At 45.4% G+C, this 13479-nt stretch overlaps 1 protein-coding gene across 5 annotated transcripts in view; it reads left to right on the top strand.

Moving 5' to 3' along the window:
- The window catches only part of ERMAP (erythroblast membrane associated protein (Scianna blood group)), a 28580-nt gene that overhangs the window by 11375 nt on the left and 3726 nt on the right, over nucleotides 1–13479 (top strand). The window contains exons 1-10 of one of the 5 annotated variants that reach the window (XM_063627684.1): nucleotides 171–2236; nucleotides 2382–2471; nucleotides 2706–3053; nucleotides 6989–7105; nucleotides 7678–7710; nucleotides 9043–9075; nucleotides 10794–10814; nucleotides 11927–11947; nucleotides 12045–12071; nucleotides 12163–12189. In XM_063627684.1, the coding sequence (XP_063483754.1) occupies nucleotides 2387–2471; nucleotides 2706–3053; nucleotides 6989–7105; nucleotides 7678–7710; nucleotides 9043–9075; nucleotides 10794–10814; nucleotides 11927–11947; nucleotides 12045–12071; nucleotides 12163–12189 (712 nt within the window). In that variant the 5' untranslated portion in view covers nucleotides 171–2236; nucleotides 2382–2386. Of the gene's footprint in view, nucleotides 1–170; nucleotides 2472–2705; nucleotides 3054–6988; nucleotides 7106–7677; nucleotides 7711–9042; nucleotides 9076–10793; nucleotides 10815–11926; nucleotides 11948–12044; nucleotides 12072–12162; nucleotides 12190–13479 lie in introns of those variants that run through there. The other 4 variants (XM_055255442.2, XM_055255443.2, XM_063627686.1 and 1 more) reach the window with 4 other exon arrangements.

Raw genomic sequence — 13479 nt, 5'->3', positions numbered from 1 at the left:
ATCACTGCCACTGCACTCTAGCCTGGGCAACAGAGCGAGACTCTGTCTCAAACAAAAAAAAAAAAAAAAAAAAAAAGAAGAATAAATCCTGGAGGTCAGTATGGTGACCAGATGGTTCTTACATCTGTGTAAGAAAATATGAAATAAAGGACCTGGTAGCACTTCTTACATAGAGTGACAATCTAACAGAAGGACTTCACTTGCTTTTTATTTCCAGCATCTGGTGTAAATCATTTTACATGTATTTTCTTTGATCCTTACTATAACGCTATGAGGTAGGTGCTATTATTAACTTCATTTCATGTGTGAGCAAGAGGAGGTTTGGAGGAGTAAACTAATCGTCTAAGGCCACCAGCTAGGAAATGGCAGAGCCAGGACTTGAACGCAGGCTGACTCTAGAGCTCATTCTTTTTTTTAATTTTTTTTTTTTTTTTTTTTTTTTTTTGAGACAAGGTCTTGCTCTGTCACCCAGGTTGGAGTGCAGTGGTACAATCACAGCTCAATCACAGCTCACTCTAGCCTCAACCCCCCAGGCTCAAGTAATCCTCCCACCTCAACCTCCTGAGTAGCTAGGACTACAGGTGCGTGCCACCATGCCAAGCTAATTTTCTTTTATTTTTTGTAGAGACAGAGTCTCACTATGTTGCCTAGGCTAGTCTCTAACTCCTGAGCTCAAGTGATCCACCTGCCTTGGCCTCCCGAAAGTGCAGGGTTATAGGTGTGAGCTACCATGCCCAGCCTAGAGCTCACCCTCTTAACCACTTCATAGATGGTCTGAATCTTGGAATATGGGTCCGTAAAGGTCTCCTCCTATTCGATTTCAGGCAGCCTTGGGTTAGCTTGGCGGTCTGGGTCTCTCTGAGCATGTCTACCCAGGGTGTGCTTCAGAGTCACTAGAAAGTTGAGGGGTTTTGAGATTGGGGATAACTCCAGGGAATCCTGGGCCCTACTTCCACCTTCAACCATAATTGATAAAATAGAGAGCTTTTCTCATTTACTTAACTTCTCTTGTCCAGTTTTTGAGTAGCTAGTAACCTATAGGAAAGTGGGTGGGACAGTCACAAAAAAATGTGTCCTAATGTGATCTTAACCTCACTATGGCCTAGTGCTATGTGGTCATTTGATTAGAGGGGTATGTTATATAAAATATGATTTAAAGAAAAACAAGAACAACCCTAAACCAGTGTGATTTTTGCCGTGAGAAAACAGAATTGGGTGTTCAAAATGAGAATGTGTTCAGCGCTAGCTTCATCTTCAGTTTCCCAGTCTCCCTTTGATACCTCCTCCGTGTGTCATGACCTTTTCCATGACCTTCAGGGACTGGGCCTGCTGACTTATACAAAAGCCTCCTCTTTGGAAAGGATTTGAACCTTGGAGAGAATTTAAGAGATGAGTTGCCTTTTCCTAGAGCATTTACATTTTAAACTTTATCCTCACTTGTGGCATGAGAGATTCTGTTTCCTGCTAAAGCAATTTCAGGCAGTAGCAAATAGGTGGGGAAGGAGCTTTACGGGAGGAAATCCTTTAGGGTCTCCCTGTGATTCATGCACACGGTCCTCTGAACCTGCTAGGGATAATTTTCCTCACTTAGTAATAATAACAACAACTACACACTTACGAGCACTTGTTCTGCCAGGCATTTGTGGCCAGTGCTTGGCAGGCAGTATCTCTTTGCACCCTCACACTCATCTGTGAGGACAGTTTCCCTTTATAGATTAAGAACCCGAGGCCCAGAGATGTTATGTAAACTTCCTAGGGACACAGAGCTAGTAATAGGCAGAGCTAAGATTTGAACCCAGGTCTTTTTAGTACCAGACCCTGAATTTGTAGGATTAGTGCCTTCAGGATGACATGGAGGGACCTCACTGCCTTGATCTGTTATTTATCAAGAGTCAAACTTGAAAAGGCTGTCAGGGAAACCTCCAGGCTGCATCTTGGGCAAAGATTGGCTTGAAACACGCATTTCCCAAGCCTGGCCTTGGACACCAACTATAAAAAGAGGCCATTACTGGTGTATCCTTGGTTAGTTCTGGGTATACGTTCTGGATCCTCACTCATCTCATCTGCACTGACATCCTCACTCACGGCATTTACAGACTTAACACGCCAGGCTCTGTGTGAGCATTTACCTCTTTCAACCCTCACCATAATCCCACAAGGAGGCACAGTTCTTTTACCCATTTTGAAGACGAAGAAACACAGTCTCAGAGAAGTTTGGTCACAATATCACAAGGAGGTAAGTAGCAGAGCTGAGATTGGAGCCCCGGCCTGTGTGATCCCAGAGCACCAGCAATACCGTCTCGGCCTCGGCTCCTGGGTTATACCCTCTGTCACGCCAAGCCCATCAGCCCGCCTGTGCTGTCTCCCTCTGTCTGTCCTAGTTCGGATGGATATGGCGAGTTTTGCCGGCTCCTGGCCCTCTGGCTGCCTCATCCCTCTCGTCTTCCTCTGGCTGTCTGTGCATGTGTCAGGTAGGAGTTTCTGATCCTCTTTCCCTGCCTGGTACATGTGATATTGGCGTCCCCAGAATAAGGAAGCTTGGTTGGAAACATTATGTCTTTTGGGGTTCTGTTCCCCCGGCCCTGGCAATCCTTTCCAGAGTCCTTCCTGGGCTCTGTCCATCCCCAGGATATCCTCTTCCTCATCCCTTCCCAAGCTTTCTCCTGCCCTCCCTCCCAGTTGGCCTTGTCTCTTTTTTTGTCCAGGCCGCGCAGGGGATGCCGGCAAGTTCCACGTGGCCCTACTAGGGGGCACAGCTGAGCTGCTCTGCCCTCTCTCCCTCTGGCCTGGGACGGTGCCCAAGGAGGTGAGGTGGCTGCGGTCCCCATTCCCGCAGCGCTCCCCGGCTGTTCACGTGTTCCGGGATGGGAAGGACCAGGATGAAGATCTGATGCCGGAATATAAGGGGAGGACGGTGCTGGTGAGAGACGCCCAAGAGGGAAGTGTCACTCTGCAGATCCTTGACGTGCGCCTTGAGGACCAAGGGTCTTACCGATGTCTGATCCAAGTTGGAAATCTGACTAAAGAGGACACCGTGATCCTGCAGGTTGCAGGTTAGAATGGGTTTGAGGTGCTCAGGGTCATTTGTGGCAATTGGACAAGCTCAATCAGGACCTACTTTGTCTCTCCATGTCTAGACTTTTCTTTCATCTGCAATGTAGTTTTTACTTGCCAGGATGGCTCAGCCTTACCCAGCCATGTCCATTGATCTCAGCTGAGGCTGTGAAGCTGGCCCAGGCATTTCTGATAAGGAAGGAACTCAGACTTTGGAAAACACTGTACAGTGCAGGTCCTGGTTAAATAGGGCTTGGAAGCTCAGATAATAGCTTTTCCTCCCTATAATGGGTCATCTTTCTATGCTCCATTATCAAGGAACCCATTACATGGCTGTAAAGAAATGTCTTCAAGGGACAGATCCCCTGCTGTGATAAGGCTTTACTTAATGGGTCCTCTCCTGGGGTTCCTGAGAACGGAAAGGGTTAGGAAGGGAGAGATAATTGTTTTTTTTTTCCTCTCTCTCTCTCTTTTTTTTTTATTTATTTATTTATTTTTTTTTTTTGAGATAGGGCCTTGCTCTGTTGCGCAGGCTGGAGTGCAGTGGTGCAATCGTAGCTCACTGTAGCCTCGACCACCTGGGCTCAAGTAATCCTGCCACCTCAGCCTCCCAAGTAGCTGGGACTACACGTACACTACCATGCCTGGCTAATTGTTTTTTTACTTTTAGTAGAGACAGGGTCTCCCTATGTTTCCCAGACTGGTTTCCAGTCCAGCAATCCTCCCCACTTGGCCTCCCAAAGTGTTGGCATTACAGGTGTAAGCCACTGCACCCAGTTGAGAGTGTTCTCAAACTAGCTTCAATATTTAAAAAAAAAAAAGTCTACCGAAAATCAGCCCACCAAAAATCAGTCTACCAATATTTTAAAAAATCAGTCTACCAAACCAAACCCAACTCAACCCAACCCAAACCATGTCTTTGCATTTGCTTGAATGACACTGGCTTCACATGGTCACATGCTGATTATCTTTTGGTCATAATTTGAAGTTGCACACCATGAAGTGGGGATGAATCAATCACTTTAAAACACTCAGTAGTTGGTAGACAGACTTTCCAAATTTGAAGTCCTTTGGGGTGAAAATTATTATTATTATTTTTTTGAGATGGAGTTTTGCTCTTGTTGCCCAGGCTGGAGTGCATTGGCGCAATCTTGGCTCACTGCAACTTCGCCTCCTGGGTTCAAGTGATTCTCCTGCCTCAGCCTCCCGAGTTAGCTGGGACTACTGGTGCCTGCCACCATAGCCAGCTAATTTTTTTTTTCTTTTTTCTTTTTTTTGGAGATGGAGTTTCGCTCTCGTTGCCCAGGCTGGAGTGCAATGATGCTATCTGGGCTCACCACAACCTCTGCCTTCCAGGTTCAAGCAAGTCTCCTGTCTCAGCCTCCTGAGTAGCTGGGATTACAGGCGTGTGCCACCATGCCCAGCTAATTTTTGTATTTTTAGTAGAGACGGGGTTTCTTCATGTTGGTCAGGCTGGTCTCGAACTCCCGACCTCAGGTGATCCACTCGCCTCAGCCTCCCAAAGTGCTGGGATTACAGGCATAAGCCATCATGCCCGGCTGAAAAGTAAATTTTAAAAGGGGACCGACGTGCCCAAAGGAATCTGAATCATGTGATACAGTTATTGCTATGGGTGAATTTTTAAATATCTGAGAATAAAGCTAGAGACTGGCTTATCCCATTGGGAGGAGCATGGGGAGAGGGTGGAGAGAGGACAAACATTCAAGTTCCATTAACAGCTGCCCCTGTTCATCACAGGAGGCTATGGGGGAAGAGGGCTCTGGCCGGGACCACACCCTGGCGGAGGCCCTGCTGGTGTGCAGATAGGTGGGATGGTTCCCAGAGCCCTGGGCCAAGTGGAGAGAACCTCAAGGCAGGGTACTTCCATCCCTGTCAGAGGCCCACTCTCTGGAAAAAGCTGGGCTCTTCCAAACAGCAGTGTCTAGCAGAGTCAGGGACAGCACACTGGAGAATGTGTCCTGAACCATCCACAACGTGGCCCTTGGCCAAGAGAAGACCACAGCCGTGGTCATAGCAAGTAAAAGCTGGGGTGGAAACAGGTTTGAAGGCGCTGGTGGTTCCAGAGGAAACTCCCACCCTAGTAGGAACTTTTTGAGGAATTTTCAATTTTTTTTAATTCTAAGAATAAAGCATGTATATTGTAGAAAATTTGAAAAAAATCCAAAATATTTAAAGGAAACTGGAAAATGGGCTATAATAGCTTAAATTAGAGACAGCTGCTGCTAACAATTTTGTATCTTTCTTGCAAGACTTTTTTGTATATACGTATCTCTGAGCATGTATATGTTTACGCATGTATATTCTTGTGCCCAGGATTTTTTCCACTTATGATGTCATGAGCATTTGTTTTTTTTGCCCATGTCCCTAAGTAATATGATTTTAAGGGCTGCATATTATTTCACCATGTGGCTATAGAATAATAAAATTAATCAAAGCTCTGTTTCTGGGCATCTGGATGCTTTCCAGGTTTTCCTTATATTATAATTAAGGGTGCAATGAACATCTTCGAACATATTTTGGAAAGTGATTTTGATTTTTTTTTTTTTTTTTTAGAATGTGCTTCTGGAAGTAGAATTAATGGGTCCAAGGGTTCAAACCTTTTACTTATTTTTTCTTTTTTATTTATAATACAGATGAGTTCTCACCATGCTGCCCAGGCTGGTCTGAAACTCCTGAGCTGTAGTGATCCTCCTGCTTCAGCCTCCCAAAGTGCTAGGATTATAGGTGTGAGTCACCACACCTGGCCTGAACCTTTTAACGATCCTTGAAATGAATTGGAGACCAGCCTGGCCAACATGGCAAAACCTTGTCTCTACCAAAAAAATACAAAAATTAGCCGGGCATGGTGGCATGTGCCTGTAATCCCAGCTACTTAGGAGACTGAATACTTTATATGACTGACCTCTTTAAATCTCTCCAAACCTCAAAGAGATAAGGAGTCCTGTCATGCACACATTTTACAGATGAGGGACAATGGGCTTGGAGGGGCTCAGTCTCCTGCTTCGGGTCACACAGCATTGAGCGAGGACATACCCCCGGCTTAGGTTCTTAACCACTTCTACCCATAGCCCGCTTCTGCTCGTTTCCTCTCCTCTATTTCCTCTTTCTTTTCCCCTTTCTCTCCTGTCTAGGCTTCAGGCCTACTGCTGTAGCATCATAGAAATTGCTTTGCCCCCATGGACAGTGCTTAGGGCAAAGAAGTTGCTGCCTTCTCTTCCATAGCAGAGTGGGGATTGGCAGGGGTAAACAGGCAGGTGCTCCTGGGAAGACTGGAGGTGTGTAGTGAGGAGAGTGCCCTCAGTCCTTTGAAGTCCCTGGCTTATTTTTCCATTGAATTACAGGGCAGGATGAGATTGTGGTTAAGAAGTTTGTTTAAGTCATCATCTTGAGGCAGGACCATCCAAACCATTCCCCAGAGAGGAACATCTCAGTTATCTTTTTTTTTTTTTGAGACGGAGTTTCACTCTTGTCACCCAGGCTGGAGTACAGTGGCGTGACCTCGGCTCACTGCAACCTCTGCCTCCCGGGTTCAAGGGATTCTCCTGCCTCAGCCTCCTGAACAGCTGGGATTACAGGCACCCGCCACCACACCTGGCTAATTTTTGTATTTTTAGTAGATGCAGTTTCCCCACATTGGCCAGCTGGTCTTGAACTCCTGATCTCAGATGATCCTCCTGCCTCTGCCTCCCAAAGTGCTGGGATTACAGGCATGAGCCGCCATTCCCAGCCTCAGTTATCTTTAATGCCATCCAAGGCTTGAGTTACCAAGAGAAGCAAAGAGCCTCTTGGCCGGAGGTCTCTCCCTAGAGGTGATGGAGACAGTTGGGATGTGCCGGAGCCGCCTGCCATCTGAGGCATGCCAGAAGCTCTTAGACATCTCCCTGAGGTCAGTGGTTGGTGGTTTCTGTTTCAGCCCCATCTGTGGGGAGTCTCTCCCCCTCAGCAGTGGCTCTGGCTGTGATCCTGCCTATCCTCGTACTTCTCATCATGGTGTGCCTTTGCCTTATCTGGAAGCAAAGAAGATCAAAAGGTAATTAAATGGTAAGGGAGCTCAGGCTGGTGGGAAGTGGGACTATGACTGCTCTGGGAAAGGGCCAGACGGAAGTAGATGTAGACATGACACCTGTCCATAGGTTGGGGACACTGCAAGTTGGCTGGGAGAAAACTGGTGGAGCCGTGCCCTGGGGACACACATTGCAAAGGAAGTTCAATAAACTGCAGAAAGGCCCCTGGGCAGAGCTGTAAATTCTCATCCTTTGAAAAACAAGAAAATAACCGACTATGCCAGCCTTCTAATTGACTAAGAAATTAATTACAGCCTTTTAATAAATCCAATTATATCCATTGCATAAGACTCTCATAAAAAATGGTCACATTTCACAGATCTCAGGGCTGCAAGGGACTTTGAAAGTCACAGTCACATAATCCAACACTCCTGCCCTTATCTGATGGTTTGAAGACTCTCTAATCCTTTCACATGCCTGCTTACCTGTAGTGACAAGGAGTCAGTCCTACTCAGGCAGCTTGGGGCATCTTGGGACACTTGTGCCTGTTAGAAAAAGCCCTTCCTAAGCTAAGCTGACATTTCTTTCTCTCTTTTAGAGAAGCTTCTCTATGAACATGTGACGGAGGTGGGTAAGTGTTTTTGGCTGGGTGGCAGGGGAGATGTTTCTTTTGTTGTTAATTTCTGTGCCCCCATACCCACTAACCTGGATTCTGTTCCTGAAAATTCCATTATCTGCTATCCTTGGTGATGGTGGCAATGTCTAAATCCATTGCTTCCAGTTTTTACTGCCTCTTACTTGTAATAGCTTTGCCTTCCTGTATGTTTAATGATTTTTGCCTGTGAGCTCATTGCTTGATTTTATTCTGTGGGAGTCGAGTAGGTTGAACATGGGGGAAGCTTCTATTTGTTCAACAAATACTTGATAATTATCTGCCAAATGCCCTGGACAATACTAGATTCTGGGGATGCAATAGTGAGTAAAAGCAGACACAGTTTTTGCCCTCCTGCAACTTTCAGTGTAGTCAGGGAAATGAGATGAATTAGTTACACAAATAAATGTGTACAAACGCTACACAAGAAAGCTCCTGGTTCTTTGAAGGCTATGACCAGAACGATCCAACCAAGCTTGAGGGTTTAGGGTGTGAAGTTTGTCCTGAAGGACTAGAAGTCATGAGTGAAGAGGGAATGGAAAACCAGCCACCGCAGAAAGAACAGCTTCAGAGAGAAGCATGGTTGGGGAAAGCAGCACTCACTGGGGAACTGAGGAGGTGCAGGAGCGAGGGGAAAAGTGGCAGGGGTGAGGCTGGGGACTTAGGCAGGGCTGGGCCTCCTGAGGCCTGGTGGGTCACATTCAGGATTTTAGTCATTCTCGTAAGAGCAGTGGTAAAGCAAGGAATGGGAATATCAGATGGAATTGTGCTTTGAAAAACTTGGCCAGGTGAGGTGGCTCACACCTGTAATCCCAGCACTTTGGGAGGCTAAAGAGGGTGGAACACCTGAGGTCAGGAGTTCACGCCCAGCCTAACATGGCGAAACTCTGTCTCTACTAAAAATACAAAAATTAGCGGAGGACGGTGGTGTGTGCCCGTAATCCCAGCTACTCAGGAGACTGAGACAGGAGAATTGCTTGAACCCTGGAGACGGAGGTTGCAGTGAGTCGAGATCGTGCACTGCAATCCAGCCAGGGCGGCAGAGCAAGACTTTAAAAAAAAAAAAAAAAAAACTAAACAATTCTCTCTGGCTGCAGAGTTTAGTAGAGACCAGAGGGAGTAAGACAGGATGTGGGAGACAATTTGGGTTGCCATTTCTGTTGTCCAGATGAGAGTTGATTAGAGACCGGATCAGGGAGGTGGAGGTGAAGATAGAGTTGGACCAGTCCAAGGGCAGGTAAAATCAATGGGAATCAGGGACCCTTAAGGCAGTGGCAAAAAATCTCATTATCTTTTCCTTTCTTTCTCTAGACAATCTTCTTTCAGACCATGCTAAAGAAAAAGGTAATGATGTAAAAGAGTAAGGGGTAGGGAACAAAAAACACATTCTTTATTTTTCTATGTAAATGTTGACAGTCATTATTATAAGTCTGTTTTTATAATACTGTACACACATGCACACATATATCCTCCATTGATATTACTGGAATCTAGTTTGCAATGTCAAGGGGCTATGGAGCTGGTGGCAGTGGGTGAGGAGGTGCCCAGGTCAAAATTCATAGGCCTAGATTACCATAAACTCCCTTCATTAGCCTTTCCGCCAATCATTTTAAAAAGAAGTCTACATATTATTGAAAAGCATATTAATGTGGTCATATGGGATGTATGGGAATTTCAAGAATCCACACAACCTTTGCATAGAGAGAGGTGGTGTGATACAAAGGAAGGGTCCTAGGCTCTGGGGTCAGTGACACCTCAGATCATTGGTCTGCCACTTAGGTTTTGGTTTCCTCATCAGCAAAATGCAGATAACTTCCCCTTACTGATTGTTTTCAGTGTTAAAAGAGGCAACCTTAAAAAAAAAAAATCTGTCACGGTGCCTGGAACTCCTTTTCCTTATTGCCATTTTGTCTTCATTAATTTGACATTTACTGGGGGCCACTGAGTTGGACACCTTGTTGAAGTCTATCTGGGAAGACAAGTCACTGGCTCAGATGACTCCAGATTCAATGATTTCAGTGTCTCCTCTCTTCCCTCCTTACATTTCCTCCAAGCCGGTGCAAGTGTGGCGTGTATCTGGCAGACACTGGCTGTTCTGCTCAAGCGGGGAGGGAACAGTGTGGGTAAGGGCGAGGGCATCCGACTCAGGAGTCAGACAGACTTAGATTGAACCCTACCTCCTTGGTCACTTACTAGCTGGAAGACCTTGGGCAAATTTTGTGTCCCTCTGAACCTCAGACTACCCCCATATAAAATGGCAATAATAATTCTAGGCACCTCACATTATTGAGAGCATTCAGTGCCTACTTCAGTATAAGCACAGAAGACAGTAAATGGAAGCTGTTAGTAGTGGAGATGGTAACAATAAACCATAAGCTCCTTACGAGCTGTGTCGTATTCGGCTGCATTGCTCCAATGCCTAATGCCTAATGCCTAACACGTGCCCAGCCCTTAGCACAGGCACTGGTGGTGGACTCAGGATGTATAACTTCAATTGTCCAGCAGGGCCAATGCTGGGTAGGAGGAAATGTGGGCCACATGGCCCTCCAGAGAAGCCGCAAGTACTCCCCGGAAACATGTCTCATATACATATGTCCCCAAATCTTCTGGGTCCTCCAATTTGTGAAATTTATAACCTCAGGGGAGTTACTGTAGAGAATAATAAAGCCATATTAACAAGTTCATGCTAGGCCTTTAGCTAATTTTACACCTTAGATACCATAAACTGTGGGCTATAAAAGGAGAGCAGTGCATACACTCATGTACCACAGTTACAAACATATAGAAACACTCAGGCAGACAGCAGAAATGAAACCAGACAGATGAAAAGGAGGGGAAGGGGAAGGAGGAACCAAAGTCCCGGGCAGGCTGGGTCACTGGGACAGTGTCACCAGCACCATCAGATTTATGGGTCTGAACTCTGGGACACGGAGCTGGACTAGGGACATAGAAGCGTCACCATCATTTTAATCTTGTGGGGTGGAGTGATGAGGCTTCCGCAGCTCCGAGGAAAAAGAGGCAGGATCTGATCACTCACTCTTCTCTCTCTTTCTGGTTTTTAGGAAAACTCCATAAAGCTCTCAGTAAGTTCTGCTCCTCATCCATGGCACAAGCTCCTTCTGCTGACACCTTTGCTTTAGGATGAGCATCTCAGTTTCACTTCCTGGGGCAGAAGGGAGGGGGTACTGGTAATTCAAGCCGTGGGGACTGGGGCTTTCTTGGCTCTCAAAGGCCTCTTTTCTCAAGTATTCTGTGCCCCTCTTTCCTGCACAACTGTTATTTAGTCTTTAAATGGAAAACATTTCACCAAGAAGAGATAGATGCACCTCCCATAGGTGAAGCCACCTGGAAGTCCCTTTTATCACCCAGGCATGACATTTCCTTAGATGGGGTCCAGGAGGACAGGATCCTCATTGAACTGAATATGCTGGAGCAGTACTTCTCCATCATTCATGTGTGAGGACTTCTTTTTAACATTAAAAAAAAAATCTGGCCAGGTGCAGTGGCTCACGCCTGTAATTCCAGCACTTTGGGAGGCCAAGGTGGGTGGATCACTTGAGGTCAGGAGTTAGAGACCAGCCTGACAACATTGTGAAACCCCATCTCTATTAAAAATACAAAATTAGCTGGGTGTGGTGGTGCATGCCTGTAATCCCAGCTACTTGGGAGGCTGGGGCAGGAGAATCGCTTGAACCCGGGAGGCGGAGGTTGCAGTGAGCCGAGATTGCACCATTTTACTCCAGCCTGAGCAACGAGAGCGAAACTCCGTCTCAAAATAAAAATAAAAATAAATCTCTAGACATGTGACATATCTATGCATTATTATTACATTGAGAAAATATACATGATCACAAAGTCCAATACTCAGTGATAAGTTTTAAATGAAGTAATATTTCCTACAACATCTACATACATTTATGTTGTCATTACCTGTAGGTGTGAGATGTGTTATTTATTTAGCCTGCAGATAAGGTTTGGCTCACATAGGAATTTGCTGATCCTGTGCAGTATCTCTGGGGATACTCCCATGGTCCACAGCTGGAATCTATTGCTTTTGCAAACTCTTCTGGGGAAGTTCCAGGGTATGGCTATTGAGCATCTATCTGCTCGTGGTTGGGATGGGACCGTAGCATTATGGGAGGGCCTCTACATAGAGGCCCTCCTTCTGATTTGCCAAATCGTTTTCATTCTTTAGAGAAACTCCGGAGTGAACTGAGTAAGTTTCCCATGTTCTTGTAACTTCGTACCAACTTATCTCCTGTTGCCCTAATATTTGCAGTGGTAGCTCATTCCCCTTGTTTCTTCTTTCACAGAGTTGAAAAGAGCTGCAGCAAACTCAGGTGAGATGCACTTTCTCCACATTTGACCACCACCCTACGGGAGTTCTTGATGTCTCCAGTGCTTTAATGATCCCCTTTTCTCATTTTTCAGGCTGGAGAAGAGCCCGGTTGCATTTTGGTAAGTTATACCAATCAAATAGGTCCATATTTCAGAGCACATCCTCCTTATGGCTTTGTAACCTTAGATTTTGTTCCATTCCTCTGGAATGCATGTAATTTAAAAATTTTTAAATCAAATCTGTGTATCTGCCTATCAAATTAAAAAAATCTTTGTGATCGATCTTGAGGTCATATTTCGATTTAGAAAGTATCCCCTCTTTTAGAGCACTGATAAATATTAGGTTTGGTCTTCTTAAGGGTTTTCTGTGATTTTTGAGATTTTTCCTATGTTTATCAGTTATTTGTATTTCTTCTTTGTGTGACTTGTCCCTGTTCTATTTGGGCTATTTTTTGATTTGTGAAGACTCTTTCTAGATAAAGTATATTAGCTCTTTGTCATATTTGTCACCAATTATTTTTCTTTTTTTTTTTTTTTTTGAGACAGAGTCTCGCTGTCGCCCAGACTGGAGTGCAGTGGCGCGATCTCGGCTCACTGCAAGCTCTGCCTCCCGGGTTCACGCCATTCTCCTGCCTCAGCCTCCCGAGTAGCTGGGACTACAGGCGCCCACCACCGTGCCCAGCTAATTTTTTGTATTTTTAGTAGAGACGGGGTTTCACCGTGGTCTCGATCTCCTGACCTCGTGATCCACCCACCTCGGCCTCCCAAAGTGCTGGGATTACAGGCGTGAGCCACCGCGCCCGGCCTTGTCACCAATTATTTTTCATTTGGACTTCCTTATAGTATTTTTCTAATGCATAAGTGTTTTATTTTTACGTAGTCAAATTCATTCATCTTTTTCTGTGTAGTCTCTTACATGCTTTCAGGTTTGGGAAGTCCTTCCTATCCCACAACCAGATAAATAGCCACTGCTTCTGCCTCTTTCTACATATATGCTTTTTCTTCTTTCTCTGCAGACCAATTTGCTCAGGCGTGGTGATTGAGATTCTCAGAGAAGAAGGGAATGGGTTGAGCAGATGCCTCAACAATATACATTATGAAAACATTTGCACCTCTCTTTCAATGTATTCCTAAATAGTTTGGATTTTTTGCTGCTGTTCAAATGGGATCTGTTTTTTTCACTGCTTTGGGATCCTTATCAATTTTCTAGGCTTTTATCCTCCTCCTGTTCACACCGTCTTCCTTCAGGCAGAGTACAACAAATTATGAGTTGGCCACTCAAGAGAACTCTAGGTCACCTTGGCTGGAATTCTGGGAACTTACAAACCCTTCTGTCTCACATTTACAGCCTGGCTTATTGCCACCACAACTGCGTATGGTTTATGGACTTAACTCTCCAAGAAGAACCTG

The sequence above is a fragment of the Symphalangus syndactylus genome, chromosome 12 (assembly GCF_028878055.3).
Source record: "Symphalangus syndactylus isolate Jambi chromosome 12, NHGRI_mSymSyn1-v2.1_pri, whole genome shotgun sequence".
Lineage (NCBI taxonomy): Eukaryota > Metazoa > Chordata > Mammalia > Primates > Hylobatidae > Symphalangus > Symphalangus syndactylus.
The sequence above is the reverse complement of the archived record's forward strand: the minus strand, read 5'-3'. Positions and strand labels throughout refer to the sequence as shown.